This window comes from Lepidochelys kempii, chromosome 17 (genome assembly GCF_965140265.1).
Source record: "Lepidochelys kempii isolate rLepKem1 chromosome 17, rLepKem1.hap2, whole genome shotgun sequence".
In the NCBI taxonomy this organism is placed as follows: domain Eukaryota; kingdom Metazoa; phylum Chordata; order Testudines; family Cheloniidae; genus Lepidochelys; species Lepidochelys kempii.
The window spans coordinates 23,680,042-23,697,573 of NC_133272.1; the positions used below are offsets into that span (position 1 = coordinate 23,680,042).

General features: G+C 48.0%; 1 protein-coding gene across 2 annotated transcripts in view; it reads right to left on the reverse strand.

Moving 5' to 3' along the window:
• The window catches only part of MTMR4 (myotubularin related protein 4), an 82,756-nt gene that overhangs the window by 6,044 nt on the left and 59,180 nt on the right, over positions 1-17,532 (reverse strand). For both annotated transcript variants that reach the window (XM_073315767.1, XM_073315766.1), the window contains exons 7-14: positions 14,265-14,378; positions 6,969-7,165; positions 6,511-6,639; positions 5,998-6,109; positions 5,345-5,540; positions 3,697-3,882; positions 487-657; positions 177-331 (exon numbers count right to left, since the gene is read on the reverse strand). In XM_073315767.1, coding sequence (XP_073171868.1) covers positions 177-331; positions 487-657; positions 3,697-3,882; positions 5,345-5,540; positions 5,998-6,109; positions 6,511-6,639; positions 6,969-7,165; positions 14,265-14,378 — 1,260 coding nt within the window. The remainder of the gene's footprint in view (positions 1-176; positions 332-486; positions 658-3,696; positions 3,883-5,344; positions 5,541-5,997; positions 6,110-6,510; positions 6,640-6,968; positions 7,166-14,264; positions 14,379-17,532) is intronic.

Genomic DNA, 17,532 nt, shown 5'->3' on the forward strand with positions numbered 1-17,532 from the left:
TACCCTCTAGAGAGGGTGACAGGCATGTTCAGGACACTCCTGTCTTTTCAGGACAATGGTGCTGGTGCATCTCATGGCAGACGTGCATGTGTAATGTCAGCCAGAGGGGAGAGAGCAAGTGAGCAGGAAAGAAACCCAGGGAAAGGGAACCCAAATTAGTACTCCTTTCTCCCTACCTATCCAGAGATCTGCCAATGAACTCCTGGCTTTGGGATCCTGGGGGCAGGTAGCGGTCCATACCCTCCTCCCCTAGAGGACAGGGGGATGATGCTGGAAGGTACACGGCTGTCCAAAGATGTAGCGCTCGCACGTGGCACACTGGGTGCAGCACCTGCAGGAGGAATTATACTGAGGGACTGGACAAAAGGAAACCCCTCCCCATCCAAGACAAACCAGCCTCCCCTCCCGCCAACCCAATTACCCTTCCCAGAGAGTTTTGGCTGCTAGCCACAAGCCCATACAGCTGGGTTGTGGGCTGCCACTCACCTGCTCGGTGCCAGGCATGTAGAGGAGATTGTGGAAGTTCTTGTTGCCAGCTCGTAGGAGGGACCACACTGAGCAGGTGCGTTTGTAAATGTTGTGCATCTCTCGCTCATATGGATTGTTGCCCAGGAAGGTCCCATACAGGCAGGAGTATGTGTGCTGCACCAGCTTCACCTGCACCGCCAACAGAAAAGAGCAATTGCCAGGGCCCTTGGAAAGCAACTCTCCCTCACACCCACATAACACAAATCCCACCCCACCTAAAACAGCTCACCCCAAAGCACACACTCCAGCCCCCTGCCACAGCTCTCCTTCCATTCTGTAGGAGAGTGTTACCCAAGGATCCCTTGATGTCAACTGGCAGAGGCTACAGGGTTTTACAGGAATCCCCTGGGTTGGATATTTGCATAATAGTTCATCGAAGAGGGGCGTATGAGATCTCTACTGAGAGCCAGCAACCTACTGGTTGTTATAACCATTGCAAAATGTATGTGTGGATAATATTTAAAGGAGTTATGTACTATATTAAAAATCATGTTTTTAAGGTCTTGGAGTTAAGGCAGGTCATCAGGAGGTGCCATACCTTGGAAATGTTCCTTCAGGCAGGAGATAACTGACACTTATCTCCCTGTCTGGCCATTTGTGCATTGCATGCCTCGCAACATATGCCTATTTGCATACTGAGCCAAGTGCACGCTGAGAGATTGCAAAATCTACAAGAGAGGAAATCTTCAAGAATAAACAAACAGCCGGAGGTGTCCAGTTTATTAATACAAACACAGAATTGGTGTGGGATATCTTGGAGAGCTAAGAAACACACTGAAGTCTTCACCAAAGAGGCAAACTGACAGCGTACATGTCTCATGAAAGGAGGGTCATAACCAGCCTGGCTGTTAAGCTGCAAGGATTTTGGTTGAGCAACATTCTGCAAGACATGACGGTATCTTCTTAATTAAGTCTAGGTTCTAGAATGTAAGTTATGATTTTATTTTATATGAAACCATTTGTTTCCAATACTTCTACTTGCTACTACTTGAATCTCTGGGCTTTGTTAAATAAACTTATACTTGATTTCACTATAAACATATCTAAGTGCTGTATGTTAAGCAGAGTGGTGATCAGAGGTGAAACTGGTAAACTGGGGTACACTGTTTCTTTCAAAGCAGCAAATCTGTAAATACTGCGAGTGTCCAGTGGACCAGGGCCTGGACACTCCCAGGAGACATTTGGAGGGCTTGAGAGTTGGAAAGCAGCAATCGCTGACCTGTAGAAGGACAGTGGGGGCTATGTAGGCGTAGAGAGCAGCGCTTGTGTTGTCCGTGGCGGTAGAGTTGGAAGCTAACCCACAGCAGCTCAGACAAGGCTTCCTCACAGAAAAGGCAGGTAGTAGTGAGGTGCCTCGCAGCTCTGGGTACCCCCGGAAGCGTCAAAGAGAGCGTTGAGATGGGGGTTGGAGATGGCTACTGATCCTGCCATATAACAGGGGGTCAACCTTTTAAAACCCTGACCTATGTCATGTGACTGGCCAGAAAACAACAACTTTTAGTTTTTTCCTAGTATTCCCTGTGCCTCAGACCCTTATTATCTGGTGTCAGAAATAAATTAAGTCTTTGGCATACATGGAACAAATGAAGCCACCTGAATCCCTCAGTCTGGAAGGGAATCTGGCAGAGAATTGGAGGAGGCAGCTGCAGTGCTTCCAAGTTCTCTTGGAAACAAGTGGGATTACAGAGAAACTGGGGAGGAGGAGATCCTTCTCTCTGCTCCACGTGGCAGGCACAGAGGCCCTGGAGATCTACAGTACATCCCAGTGGGACCATGAGGAGAACTGCAAACTGCTAGACAAAATCATTCAGCAGTGTTAAGTATACTGTGATTCAGGTCAGAATGTCACTGGGAAAAGGCACATTCTTCACAAAAACTAGCACTTTCAGACCTATGTAATTCAGTCTCGTCAATTTGAGCAATTAACAGATGGACTAACTAGAGACCACTTTATGAAGTAACTGATGAAAAGGTTAAAGTAAGGATATTGCAAGAAGCAGACTTGACTTTGCATGGGACAGCAGACATTTGCAGGGCTAGTTAAAGCTGTGCTGCCCAAAGGAAAGTGTTAACAAGCTGTGAAGAACTGAAACGAATCTACTCAAAAAGAAGCATCAGTACAAGTGTCAATCAAGTACAGAGACCAGATTTGTTTTTAACATGGTGGAAACTGAACACAACCGAAGGGTGTCCAAGCACAAGGGGGACAATGTCGTGCAATCAAATCAACCATTTTTCAAAAGTATGTCACTTTCAGCACAAAATACAAACAAAAAAGCAAACTACATTAATTAATTCATAGCTAGAGGACAAAATGTCAAGAGAACACTTTGTTGGGTCTTTTATTAAGTTTGCCGCTATTCTTCACCACGATGTGGGACATTGGAAATCAATGAACAAAACATTACTTTTAAAACTGATGTTGGGAATTGTGTGAAACTTATTCACAGAAAATATATACAGAGTAACCATCCATTACAATAAAAAAAATGAAGCTCTTTTCATATAGAAGGCAGAAAATGAGCCCACGCAAAACTGAACTATTCTATTCTATTCTATTCTGTCTATAGCACAGATACCAACCAAAGTTTGAAATAGGAAGGTGTGTGTGTATTTGGGTCCAAGAGAAGTTTGCAAACACAGATGATCAAATGTGTAACTGGATGGAAAACATTTAAAAATATGATGAGGTGTTTAACAGTCTGGAATGCATTAGAGGGTTAAAATTCCCAGTGACAGAGATTTAAGTGTGTGAACAAGAGCACAGGCACCATGTAAAGTTCCTTTAGCACTGGGAAATAAGTAAAAACTGAACTAGATTGGACAGTGCATGTAAGCAAATAGCGACATCAACTGACAGCATTAACAGTGCAGTCACCATAATCAAACTAAATAGGAAAGGATTTGTACTGATACAAAAGCTTTGAATGAGGCCAAATATGAGTGCTCCCCACTCCAGCCTCACTGGCTGAATTATATGCATTTTCACTCGCCTTCTCCCTCAGCCACATCATTAGAAAACCCAATCCATAATAAAACATCTTTCACTTTTACCCAAGTCCACTTTGCTTTTCCTCAAATACAACTGCTCTGAAACGCTCAGCTGTCCTTCTGCCCTAGCTCATATTTAGCAAGAAATAAAGACGCATTTGCTTGCGCAGCTCTTACCAGGAAAGCTTCGTTAAATTCAAACAGGCAGGGGAACTGCTTGAGCAGCTGGTGAACAGAATCTAGCCACTGAAGAAACACAGGACACTGCTCATTCTGGTCTTCCACATTCTCATGGTGCCCACAGCGATCACCAAATTTGTGACCAAAATCCAGCCAGTCTGATTCAATTAGCACCTGAAACCCCTGTTAAAAGAAGAAGAATGTTACCTGCAGCGCCAGGTACCCAAGCAGGGCAAGGCAGCTCCAGTGAGCTTCTTGGAGGGCTAGAGAGAAGCTTGCACTTGTGCTAGGGTTAGAAGCAAAGCATAATGAAAGCTGGTGTTACTCTGGCTTCATGCAAGGACAAGGCCTTTTCCATAGCACTGAACTGAGACTTTCAGAACCTATAATCCAAATATGAAGCAGTGGCTACTAAATCCACATAACAAATCCCTTTGGGTGCCATGCAGAGACTACAGTGGGAAAGCTGTAAGCCCTGAACGCAAGTGGTCATTCCTGAAGCAGAGGCTCATGAGAGCCTGATGCATCACAATTCAGTGGCATACAGATCCCTGAAGAATATGCAGGAAAACCCCTCCCCAGCACAGCAGCGCTTGAAAATGTTGTGAGACAGATATGGCAATTTCCTACAATATCACTGGGAGACCTTCCGGAATTAAGTTAAAATATCTTTGGGATCCACTGCCTTAAATGAATGGTGTATGTATTATTATGGACCAGCAACTTCTCAGGAGGAGAAGGAAGGTGGGGAGATGTGACAGATGTGAGACCTGGAGGTTCAAAGGACTTTGTTTAACAATGTGCCAGACAAGAATGGACTTTTGGAACAAAAAGTGGTGAGTGGTTTTCCTGGGAAATATCTAGCGGGGACTGAATGCAAATTCCCCACCTCTGATTATGCAAAAACCCAGCCTTTTGAAGCTATGCCCCGAAGAGTGAGCCATTGTCTGCTGATCAATTGTTATAAGAGGCCAAGATCAAAGGTCCAAGCTATATAAAGGAAAGACTGAACTATTCATGGTGGGTCTGAATCTGAGACAGATAAGAACTGGTAACCACGATGAAAATCCAGTTGTGGGTTTTGAAGGACTGCAACCTACCAGAGCCCAGGTTGGAGTTGGGGTGACCTCTGGTAAGTTTTTTGGCATGCATGTAGTTTCTCTTATTGTTTTTAATATATTTTTTCCTGTAATGCTTTCACTTTAAGAATAAATATGCTTGCTTATAAAGAGCTGCATAGTAACTTATAACTGCAACCCATTACATTGGTCATAGACTCTAGAAAAAAAGCAAAGTGCAGAAGCTGTCCTTTTAGAAGGCATGGCTTTCTAGAGATATCACAGTTTATGCAGGGAACTGAGCAGCCTGGACAATCCCAGTCAGGAGGGAGACAAACCAAAGTCTCTGCCCAAGAGAGGTGACTGCTGAGGAGCCGGGTCCCTAGCGTGGGTCTCCTTGAAGGATCACAGAGGGGGAATATATACAGGGTACAGTTACCCTGCATTGTGACATTTTGCAAAGCAGCTTTACTGTGTAATACAATTCCACTCCACGCTCTTTTTTCTACTTCTGTCTGATGCTCATCCAGGCACAAGCAACTTCTTAACAGAAGCTGAACTAACAGAACAGCACTACTGTATGGTACCTCCATGGTCCTGTAATAGGGGTCCAGAAGAATCTTTGCCAGTGCTACAATCTGCGGGGTTCTGTCCCAGCCATCCGAGCAGTGAACCAGCACTGGGCGCCCCTCTCGGTCAACTGCATTTGAGACCAGAACTGCTGTCTTCAGCATGACTGAGAGGTGCTGCAGCCACTTGGTGCTCTCCAGGGCTGAAAGCCAGCTAGAGTGCACGTAAAAGGAAAGAAAATGGCTTGTTAGATCTCTGTTAGAGGACACGTCTATCCCAAGACTCTTTGGAGCCCTCAGTAAATGCTGCTGCCTTTCCCCCACCAGCTCCCACAGAGGGGAACCAGCCAACTCAGGAAGAAGAACAGAATCCAGCCCCCAAATCCTACTTTTTCTGGACACAAAAGCCACAAGGTCTCTTCTGAAGCCCACAGGAGAGTGGTGTGTTCACGGTATCCCCAAGTACAGGGAAACAATGTCCCAGTAGTAAATACGGATCACAGGAAACACAATGCTCAAGCTCTGTAAACACGCCCAGGAGAAAACCTCTCTGATTCCTGAGCTGGCAACCTGGCTCAGGGGATTGGATGGGAATGAGGAGATAAGAATTTCCAGAGGGTGAGGAAGACAAAAAGGCAGGGAGAGTGGTATTAGAGCAAGCTGGCACTTACTTGCTGGGATCTGGCATCTGGCTGCAGACAGCACGCAGGTACTGGAAGCTGTTCCTGATGGAGTGGATATTGGCCATGCCCATGAACACTACCTCGCAGTTGGGGTAATACTCTAAACACAACAGACAGAAAAGGTTGGATGGGAGCTGCTGCAATCAGAGCATCTCACTGCAGGTGCTGTGATCCAGCCCACAGAACAGGAGCTGCTGCCCCTCACTCCCACACTGCATCCCTGATCCCTGGGAGCTGTATGTGCAGCAGGTGGGCAGCCTGTCCTAGCAAAGTGAAGCAGGCAGCCTTGCAGTAATCAAGGAGCTGGCCCTCAACATTAGCAAGAAGAAGAAGGGGCCGTACGAATCCTGCCACTGCTCCCCAAAGAGACCTGTGTACTGGAAACACGACACAAAGACAGCCCCAGTCCAAACTGTGTGTTCAAGGGGTCCAACAAGAAAGAGTCCAAGCAGGGAGATGCCATGAGACCAGCTATTAAGCAGCCTGTGTGCAGTTTTATACCTTCACATTCACAGCCCCCTCCCTTTGCCCTGTTGGCTACAGCCGCAGTGTAGGATCTGGCATCCAAGATCAGCAGCTTCTGAGGAGCTCCTGCATTCTCCACACTCGAACATGCCGTCAGCGAGGAATCTGCAGACACAGGACAGACTGAACTTCCCCACATCCAGACAACTCCTCCCATCTGGGCCTTGGCCTTTCACAGGTGGTGCTAGGCCAGTGCAGCCAGACACTGACAAAACATGTTTAAAGCCCTGCCCAGCATAGTGCAGTCAGGGCCTGAAAGGGCCTAAACAGTTAATCTGGGTGTCATTTAAATCTCACCCTCACAACACCAACTTCCCCAGCCACCAGGAAACAGCTGCGAAGCATTTGAGTGCATCCCTGGGGTGGGACCCAGCTCTGGAGAGCCTTACCCAGACCAATTTGGGAAGCAAGCAAAAGGGAGAGACCCATCTTACCAAAGTCTGTGTCGCAGGCCTCAGAGCCTTCGCTGGTGCTGTTGTGGGGAGTTCCACTGGCTGTCTTTGCTCCAGGGTTCAAGGCACAGGCCTTGGCGATGGAGGTGACAAGATACTCGTCATCAGCATTGCGCCAGCCCCACCAGCTGATTTCCGGCTGGCTGCAGCGTGCGATTGCAGCTCCGTTGGGCTGGTGCCTGAGGAAGAGGAGAGTTTCACTTGCTATCCCATTGCAGACACACCACACAGCGTGCCAGCAAAAGACGAGGTTCCCCTCCTCAGAGGCAAGCGTCCTGCTTTGAGGACCCAGCGTTGTTCAAAGCAGATTCATTGTGAGGGGCCAATGACTCAACTCATGCATTATGTGCGCCGAGATCATGCCTACAAAAGAAAGTATGATGGCCCTGACTTCCTCAGCTCCGACCTCTGACAGCAAAGAGGAGCACAGCTTCTATGAAGCACACAGCAAATAGCTAATTGGTATAATGGGGTGCGAACTTGGCAGTCAGATGGCCTAAGGCCCTGGAGTTCACTCAAAGGCCTCGTCTACACTACCAAGTTTTGTCGCCAAAACTGCCATTTTTCAACCCAAACAGTGAGTGCGTACACACTGCGAGGCGACTTCTGTTGGGCAGAATGCCTGGTTTTGGCGACAAAATACACTCACCCGCACGAGAGATTGACATCTTTTTTCCCCTCTACATTTGTTAACAAAGTGCAAGTGTAGACACCATGCTTAATGTCATCGCTTTAATTGGCCTCCAGTTGTCCCACAATGCCCATCCTGACTGCTCTGGTCAGCGGTTTGAACTCCACTGCCCTGCAGTCAGGTAAACAACCATCCGCCCCTCCCCCTTAGAAGCCCTGGGAATTTTTGAAATTCCATTTCCTGTTTGCTCAGTGTGGAGAGGTCTCATCGCATCTTCCCAGGTGACCATGGTGGGTTATTGCAGCAAACGCTCTCCTGCTTTGATGTCTGCAGAGCTGTTGGATCTGCTCAGTATATGGGGAAAGGAGGCTGTGCAGTCCCAGATGTGCTTGAGCATAGGAACTGGGATACCTACAAGACACATTTCTCGAGGCTTGTGTGAAAAGGGCTGTGATTGGCACACGGTGCAGTGCAGAGCGAAGATAAAGGAGCTGAGGCAGGGTACCATAAGGCGACGGAGGCAAACAGTCGCTCTAGTGCTTCATCTAAGACCTGCTGGTTCTGTAAGGAGCTGGACGCTATCTTTGGTGCGACCCATCGCCAGAGCTCCATGGATACTTTGGAGGGAATGGAGGCGGCAGAAAGAGGACTTAACTCAGAGGTGGAGTTAGATGAGGATGTGCAGCTCCCAGCGGGGTTGCTCGATGGGGAAGGCAGCCAGGAACTGTTCTCCGCTCCTGAGGTGTCCAGCCAGTCTCAGCCGTCGCTCTCTGGGAGCAAGCAGCAGGAGGTGAGACTCCTGGTAAGTGGCTGTGGCTTGTGTGGCACGGAGGTGGGTTCAGGGCACAGAAACGTGGGAGGCTGGCTGTGTCTCGTCTGTGAGCTGGACGTTTCCCTGTGTAGCTAATCAGTACAGTGGAACAGGGTGTCGATGCACATCGAAATATGCAAAACTGCAGCTGCCTCCCACTCTAAGGCCTTGTCTACACTACCAAGTTTCGTCGCCAAAAACTGCCTTTGTCGACCAAACAGTAAGTGCGTACACAATGCGACGTGACTTTTGTCAGGAAAAATGCCCAGTTTTGGTGACTAAATACATCCACCCCAATGAGAGACTGACAACTTTTTCCTCGACAAACTGCCAGGGTAGACACTACACTTCATTTCATTGCTTTAATTGGCCTCCAGGGAGGTGTCCCACAATGCCCATCCTGACCGCTCTGGTCAGCAGTTTGAACTCCACTGCCCTGCAGCCAGGGGAAAAAGCCATCTTCCCCTCCCCCTTAGAAGCCCCGGGAATTTTTGAAATTCCATTTCCTGCTGGTTCCACATGGAGAGGTCTCTTTGCATCTTCCAGGTGACCATGGTGGGTCATCGCAGCAAACGCTCTCCCACTTGGACCACTGCCGAGCTGTTGCATCTGATCAGTATATGGGGAGAGGAGGCTGTGCAGTCTCAGCCGCGCTTGAGCCATAGAAATTGGGATACCTACGGACACATTTCTCGAGGCTTGTGCGAAAAGGGCTATGATCGGGACACACTGCAGTGCAGAGAGAAGATAAAGGAGCCAAGGCAGGGGTACCATAAGGTGAGGGAGGCAAAGAGTCGCTCAAGTGCTTCACCTAACTCCTGCCGGTTCTATAAGAAGCTGGACGCTATCCGCGGTGGCGACCCCACCTCCTCTGCCAAGAGCCCCGTGGACACTTTGGAGGGAACGACGGCGGCAGAAAGAGGACCTAACCCAGAGGATGACCTTACTGATGAAGAGGTGGAGTTAGATGAGGATGTGCAGCTCCCAGCAGGGTCGCTCGATGGGGCAGGCAGCCAGGAACTGTTCTCCGCTCCAGAGGTGTCTAGCCAATCTCAGCAGTCGCTCTCTGGGAGCAAGCAGCAGGAGGTGAGACTCCTGGTAAGTGGCTGTGGCTTGTGTGGCGCGGAGGTGGGTTCAGGGCATAGAAACATGGGAGGCTGGCTGTGTGTCGTCTGTGAGCTGGACATTTCCCTGTGTAGCTAATCAGTACAGTGGAACAGGGTGTTGATGCACATCGAGATCTCACGGGAATCCTCCAAATTCGGGAATTTCCCGGAGGTACTCGACAATCCTCTGCCGAGGGTTCCATGGCAGAGCAGCTCTGTTCCTTCCCCCATTGTAGGAAACTTTCCCGCGCCATTAGGCAATCACTTGTGCAGGGACCAAAGTGGCACATCAGTGAGCAGCACAGGGAGCAGGGTGGAAGCCACAAGCATGGGGTAGATGTACCCTCATTTCCCTGCTTACCCCTAGCAGTGAGATGTCTACTAGAATTACCCACGCCTATGGAAAAGTGTGAGAGAATTTTAGAATTTGTTCCCTAGAATGCTGCACCACGACCCTTGCAAAGAGCGTATGCTCTTTTCCCCATGTGGAGCTCCCCCCCTCCACCAGCCAACACTCACCATGCTTTGGGTGTTTGCAGAGATGTGTGCCTGGCTAGGGTCAGTGAGAAAGTGATGGCAATGTTGCAAAAGGTGTGTTTAATAGAAATGTTTCAATGCTGTGCGTGAATTTAACAATCCCGCTTCTGTGCATTGTCCCCTGTGCTTCACCAGATGTGGCCTTCATGAACACTCCACGCACCCCGTCCGAGTGTCTCCACCAGATAAGAAAGCGCCCACGATGCAGCAAAGACGCCATGTTTCGGAAGGTCCTGCAGTGCTCCAATGCAGAAAAAAGGGAACGAAAGGAGTGCCCGAACAGCAGGACAGAAAAGAGAACTAGGAGTTTGTTAAGGACACTACTGAATAGATGCTTAAAGTAATGGAGGAGCAAACGCAGACACTGAAGTCCTTAATAATGCTGCAGACTGAGCAGATCAGTGCTCGACCTCTCCTGCATCTCATTCAGAACTCTTTTCCATGGCCCCCCCAACTCCACGCACATTCCTTTCCACCTTCTGGGACTTCTCGGTTTCCCCTTTACTCCACCCCCTTGGACAACTTTCACAATGATAGCTGGACCTAACACAGCTGTGAGAGTCTGCCCTTCCCTGCCAAGCATCTGTGTATTTGCATGTGCTGTTTCTTGTGCAATAAAAGCAAAACTTTTATACTGATAAATCATCTTTTTTTCCTACAAGGTGAGATGGCAGGCACTGCCAATACATGCACAGGCATTTTAATCACTTTATTACAGGAATTTAAGGCCGCAAATGTCACCATTGCCCCTTAGGAAAACTACATGTCATGCAACATTGAAGCAACTCAGACAGAGATATATGTTACTGGTGGTCATTGTCAATGTGCTGCCTCAAAGCCTCCCTGATTCGAATAGACCCCCTGTGGGCTCCTCTGACAGCCCTGGTATCTAGGTGCTCAAAATCAGTGGCCAAGCAGTCTGCCTCAGCACTCTGCCCGAGAAAACCTTTCACCCTTAGCTTCACCGAGATTATGCAACATATAGCATGCAGCTATGACCATAGGAATATTATCCTCAGTGAGGTCCAACCTGCCATAAAGGCATCACCAGCGCGCCTTTAATCTGCCAAAGGCATATTCAACTGTCATCCGGCACCTACCTAGCCTGTTGTTGAATCGCTCCTTATTGCTGTCCAGGTGTCCCCTGTAAGGTTTCATGAGCCACGGCTACAAAGAGGTACGCAGGGTCCCCCAGGATCACTATGGGCATTTCAACACCCCCCACTATAATCTTCTGGTTAGGAAAGGAAGTCCCCGCTTGCAGCTTTATGTACAGGCTGGTGTTCCAGAAGATGCCTGCATCATGCACCCTCCTAGAGCACCATGCAATGATGTCAGTGAAATGCCCACGATGATCCACAAGCACCTACAGCACCATGGAGAAGTTCCCCTTCCTATTGATGTACTCCACTGCAAGGTGGTCTGGTGCCAAAATTGGAATGTGTGCGCCATCTATCGCCCCTCCACAGTTAGGGAAACCCATTTCTGCAAAGCCGTCAACTATTTCACGCACATTTCCCAGAGTCACAGTCCTTTGTAGCAGGATGTGATATATTGCCCTGCACACTTGCATTAACGCAGTTGACTTCCCCACTCCAAATTGATTTGCCACCGACCCGTAGCAGTCTGGAGTTGCCAGCTTCCACTCAGCGATTGCCATGCGCTTCTCTACCGAGAGGGCAGCTTTCATTCTGGTGTCTTTGTACTGCAGGTCTGGGGAGAGCTCTGCACACAGTTCCAGGAAGGGGCTTTCTGCATCCGAAAGTTCTGTAGCCACTGCTACATCCCACACCTGCATGACGATATGATCCCACCATTCAGTGTTTGTTTCCTGAACCCAAAAGCGACGGTCTACCCTATGCACCTGTTCTGTGAATGCTAAACACAATCTGAAGTTGTTCCTATCCATATCATGCAGAATGTTGGCCGACTGTGAGTCTTCTTCCGTTAGGAACTTCATGATTAACTGCACTGCCATCTGTGATGTCCTCATGAGAGTTAACAGAGCATAGGAGAGCAGTGTGGGATCCATCCCTTCTCACAAAGATGCCGGGGTGCACAGCAAACAAGGGCCGTTGAAAAAATGACACGAAAGAAAGCCCATGGATTGCCGGGACAGAAAGCAATGCATCACGGGGCATTTAGCACTGTCCCAAGATGAGCCGCGATCCGCTCCATCGTCCCACAACACCTAGTGACAGAAGGACTGTGGGATAGGTACCCACAGTGCATTGCTCACACTGTCGATGATGGTGCCCCCACTGTGGATGTGACCTGGCAACAGAGGGAGCAAGTGTGAACACGAAACTGCGATTTTTATTATGTCGACTTTTGGGTGTTGACATCACTTTTGTTGACACACATTGGTAGTGTAGACATGGCCAAATGTTTGGCCAGTAAGATCACCACAGGGAATGCAACTTTCGTGAATGTCACCACAGACTTCTGTGCAAGAAGCTGTAGGAAAAAGGCATAGGGGCCAAATACTCTGACTTCATGCCTACCAGGGATTCCCCCCAACTGCCTCCAGGGGAATTCCAGCAGGGGACTTGCGGGTTGTTTCACTCCCTTTGGTGTGAAGGGAGCAGAACAGAGCAGAGAAGCTGTCCTGAACTACTGATTGGGATCCTTTGATCTTTCTGAAATAATAGGCTTGGCCTTCAGGAGACAGAAGTCAGACAATAGTGCCCTAGAAAATGAAGCCAGCACCGACAGATATTACACGTTGGCTACTGTCCAAGGCAACAGTGGTAAAGAATGTTCACAAAGAGAACCTGATCACATGGCAACGAACAGTGAAAAAATCTGTGTGCACACAAATGGGGTAAGTGGAGGGAGAAACACCTGCTCTCAGCACCAACTGAAGATATGCCCAAATCTCAGTAAGCTTCAGCTACACTGGGTACTGCTCCAGACAGGAAAGCTTGGTAGTCACCAGGGCCCTACTAGTGAGGAATGGGACAGATCTCGTCTCAGTGCTGAGAACATGGGATTTGGGGGTACTCTCCAGTATATGTAGGGTCTTGGTGCCAAGTCCAATAGGCTGCTGGAGCTGCAGCTATCAGCACTGATGTGATTGAGGCCAGAGCTGGTTCAATTGGTGCCAAAGCAGACTGCCACAGAATGATTCTGAGACATCTCTGTCCCAAGGGAGATGAGCATGAATAAGATCCATAAGCCTGCATCAAATGGCTCTGTACCAAACACAGGAGGCACAGCGGAGGTTAAGCTATGACGGCCATTTGTATCAACAATGTAAACCCTGGTCAGGAGATCCTCAGTTAGACACATTAAAGAAACGTTAAGGGCTAGGAAAATGCATAACAAGCATCTCATTTTCAAACCTTGATACAAACCTGCAAAGAGTCACAACTATGGGCTGTAAATTACTAGCAACTAAGGGGAGGCATAGAATTCTACACAAAAACTGTTATAACAATGGCAAGGTTGCATAGCTGAACACTCAGTCAAAAAAGGCAAAAGTTCAGGTCATATCCCTGCCTTAGCTCTGTTCTCTGGTGCGGGTGTATGGTTAGAACAGTCTTTGGGTCACATACCATTTTTCAAATAAAACATGCACCAAGGTAGCATAGGTGTGCTCAGCTGCATGGTGCTGCTTTTCTTCAATGCAGGAAGCTCTGCAGGGTGCCGGGGCTCTGGGCTTTGGCTGCTGGGCGAGAGGACCCTCAGGCACAGGCGTAGTTTGACTTCTATTTGGGGGGGAAAGCGGGGAGGATGCAGGGCCCAGGCTAGCTTCACACTTTCAGGCAGGGAGCACCACACTGACCCTCTATATAGTATCCGTAAGTATAGTGTGTAGCTGCACACCCCAGAACGGCACTATTTCTGCATAACAGACTTATAACAGCTATATGAGCCAGTAGCACTGGAGCTTCGCCTATGTAGGCTTCTATAGGGATCTCAAATTGCCTTCAAGCTCTAACAGCACCAATGAGGAGCAAGGTGGTACACACAACCTGATTTATAAGTGCTTCAGTAATACCGAGTTAAACCAGGCACGTGCAGAGTTCAGCTTGCTGCCCTCCCCAGGGAGTTGCCATGATTGCTCACTGGAACATGGACATCACACTCATCCTCTCTAATTCCTCAGCTAGCACCACGGGTTGGGTTCATGATATTGTGTACAATGGACTATGAGCAACAGGGCAGCTATTGTAGATTTTTTTTTTTACCTGTACACAACTACAGGAATCCTTTTCCAAGACCTGAAGGAAGCCACATTCTCCAGCTCCTTGTCAGTGATCCAGACAGGAACTAGCAGCTTCTGAGGGTAACTGGTACAGAGTCTAGAAATAAAGTGATAAGGTGTCAATCAGAGCCCAGCCATGGGAATATGCACCTCACTATATTTATGAGGCAAGAACAGAGGAGACCTTCAGGTTTGTCTGAACTTGACTAACAAGAACACAGGCTATGGGTGGTTCTTCCCATCCAGAATTAGGGGTGCCTGGGAGAAAGAGACAAAGGTGGCCCTTAAAACTGGGCTGTGTACAGGGTCTAAACCGTGGAACATGGAACCCCCATACAAGGGATTGTAAGCTAATTTACTATCCAAAAGAGGTACATCTGAACAGGCAAAAGCATATTTTACTCTACATAACATTATAATATCTGAATGTTGCAAATTCAGGGAGAATGCAGAAGGCTAGTCAATCCAATGACTCAGGTAAACATGCTAAGGATATTAACCAAGTCTTGCAATTTTGGTACATCTGAATCAGACATGACTAGAAATCAACTCACGCAGAAGGGTGTATGCGATGGCCATCATCTTGGCCAAACCACCAGGGACTGAAGCTCCAGAGCTAAAAGCATGAGCTGCTACAGTTTGAGCTAGAGCTCCCTCACTGGGGCTGTTACAGGCTCTCACTCTCTGTAGCCAAGACACACAGCAGGACCTGTAATTAACTAGTGGGTTACATGTGCACAAAACAGTGCATGAAAGATTCTTTCAACAAGCGGATTTAATCCTAAAAAAGGCAGTTCCAATAGCACAACTATCAGCACAGGCAAAACTCAGAACTCTTTGCTAGGCCTGCAGCTGTGACACTTACAGAGCACTCTCACTTTACACGTCAGTCAGAAAGATGATGCTTCAGCAGATGCACAAAATATGGATTTTGCCACCGTAAACGGTAAGTCTCTGCAATCGTTGGGGACTGTCCGCACACACACAAGGCAAATGCTAAAGTCAGCATTGTAAGGGAGTGAGGCCCTGGGCTAGAGTTTGCTGAAAGCCACGAATGCAAAAACCGGACACCGAAATTCTAAACTAAAGCAGCCTCAGAAGGGAGCAGGAGCGTGCAAGCTGTCTGAGATAGTGTGCCTGACTCAGGAGGCAGAAGAGATTATTCTGTGCACTCAGAAGTAAGGGAAAGTGAGACTGTAAATAGACTCAAGGTGGTAATGGACACAGAGAGTGAAAGAAAACAATTACTGGTTTCAGAGTAGCAGCCGTGTTAGTCTGTATTCGCAAAAAGAAAAGGAGGACTTGTGGCACCTTAGAGACTAACCAATTTATTTGAGCATAAGCTTTCGTGAGCTACAGCTCACTTCATCGGATGCATACTGTGGAAAGTACAGAAGATCTTTTTATACACACAAACCATGAAAATCTTTTTATACATACAAACCATGAAAAAATGGGTGTTACCCATTTTTTCATGGTTTGTGTGTATAAAAAGATCTTCTGTACTTTCCACAGTATGCATCCGATGAAGTGAGCTGTAGCTCACAAAAGCTCATGCTCAAATAAATTGGTTAGTCTCTAAGGTGCCACAAGTCAAACAATTACTGTAACTGGTTCTTTGAGATGCAATGCAGACATGTATTCCACTTTGGTGTGTGCATGCCCAGCGCATCGGAGCTGAAGAATTTTGCCTAGCAGTACCCATGGAGGGGCAGCACTCACGCCTTGTAACCATAGCCCCTCCCCTGGCTACATGAGGTGGTGGCGCCCTGACCCCCCTCAGTTCCTTTGCACCTACCCCCAGACTATTCTCTGATGCAGAGTGGATGGAGGGTGGTTGTGGAATATACATTTGCATGATGTCTCAGAACCACAGTTTCAGCAAATAACTGTTGTTTCTTCTTCTGCTTCAAGCGGATGCAGTCATGTATTCCACTTAAGTGACTGACTAGTACCACCCCTCAACCAGGAGGCGGGGTTCGGAGTCCAACTAACCAAGGACTGCAGAACCACCCTACTGACATGTGCATCTGCCCTGGAAGATGCGGTTATGACGTAATGGTTCGTAAATGGACGGACAGATGACAATGTACCAGCCTTGCAAATGCCCGCCATTGAGATATCACTGAGGAATGCTATTGACACTGCTTTCGCTCTTGTAGGATGAGCTCGCAATGATGGACGGGGTGTAGCCAAAGCTATTTCATATGTGGTCTTGATACAAGATATTATCAAAGAATCGTAGAGAATATCAGGGTTGGAAGGGAAGAAAGTTCTTTTGGCCCAATCTTCCTAGGTCACTCTGGACCCTATCCCTACCCTCCAGCGTATCTACCTCTCCCCCAAGCTTAGTGTCATCTGCGAGCTTCTTGAAGCTGCAATCCATCCAATCATCCAGATCATTAATGAAGATGTTGAATAAAACCCCTGAGGCACTCCACTTGATACCAGCTGCCAACTAGACATCGAGCCGTTGATTGCTACCCATCAATCCCGACAATCTAGCCAGCTTTCTGTCCACCTTACAATCCATTCATCCTATCCATACTTTTTCAACTTGCTGGCAAGAATACTGTGGGAGACCGTATCAAAAGCTTTGCTAAAGTCAAGAGATCACATCCACCACTTTCCCCATATCCACAGAGCCAGTTATCTCATCATAGAAGGCAATCAGATTGGTCAAGCATGACTTGCCCTTGGTGAATCCATGTTGACTGTTCCTGATCATCTTCCTCTCCTCCAAGTGCTTCATGGAGCAGGTCCTCAGGAGTCCATTTTGATTTTTCCAGGGACTGAGATGAGGCTGACCAGTCTAGTTCCCAGATTCCCCTTCTTCCCTTTTTTAAAGATGGGCACTATATTTGCCTTTTTCCAATCATCCGAGACCTCCCCGATCGCCAGGAGTTTTCAAAGATAATGACCAATGGCTCTGCAATCACATCAGCCAACTCCCTCAGCATCCTCAGATGCATTGCATCTGGCCTCATGGACTTGTGCATGTCCAGCTTTTTCTAAATAGTCCTTAACCTGTTCTTTCACCACTGAGGGCTGCTCACCTTCTCCCCATGCTGTGCTGCCCAGTCAAGCAATCTGGGAGCTGACCCTGTCTGTGAAGACAGAGGCAAAAAAAGCATTGAGTACATTAGCTTTTTCCACATCCTCTGTCACCAGGTTGCCTCCCTCATTCAGTAAGGGGCCCACACTTTCCTTGACTTTCTTCTTGTTGCTAACAAACCTGAAGAAACCCTTCT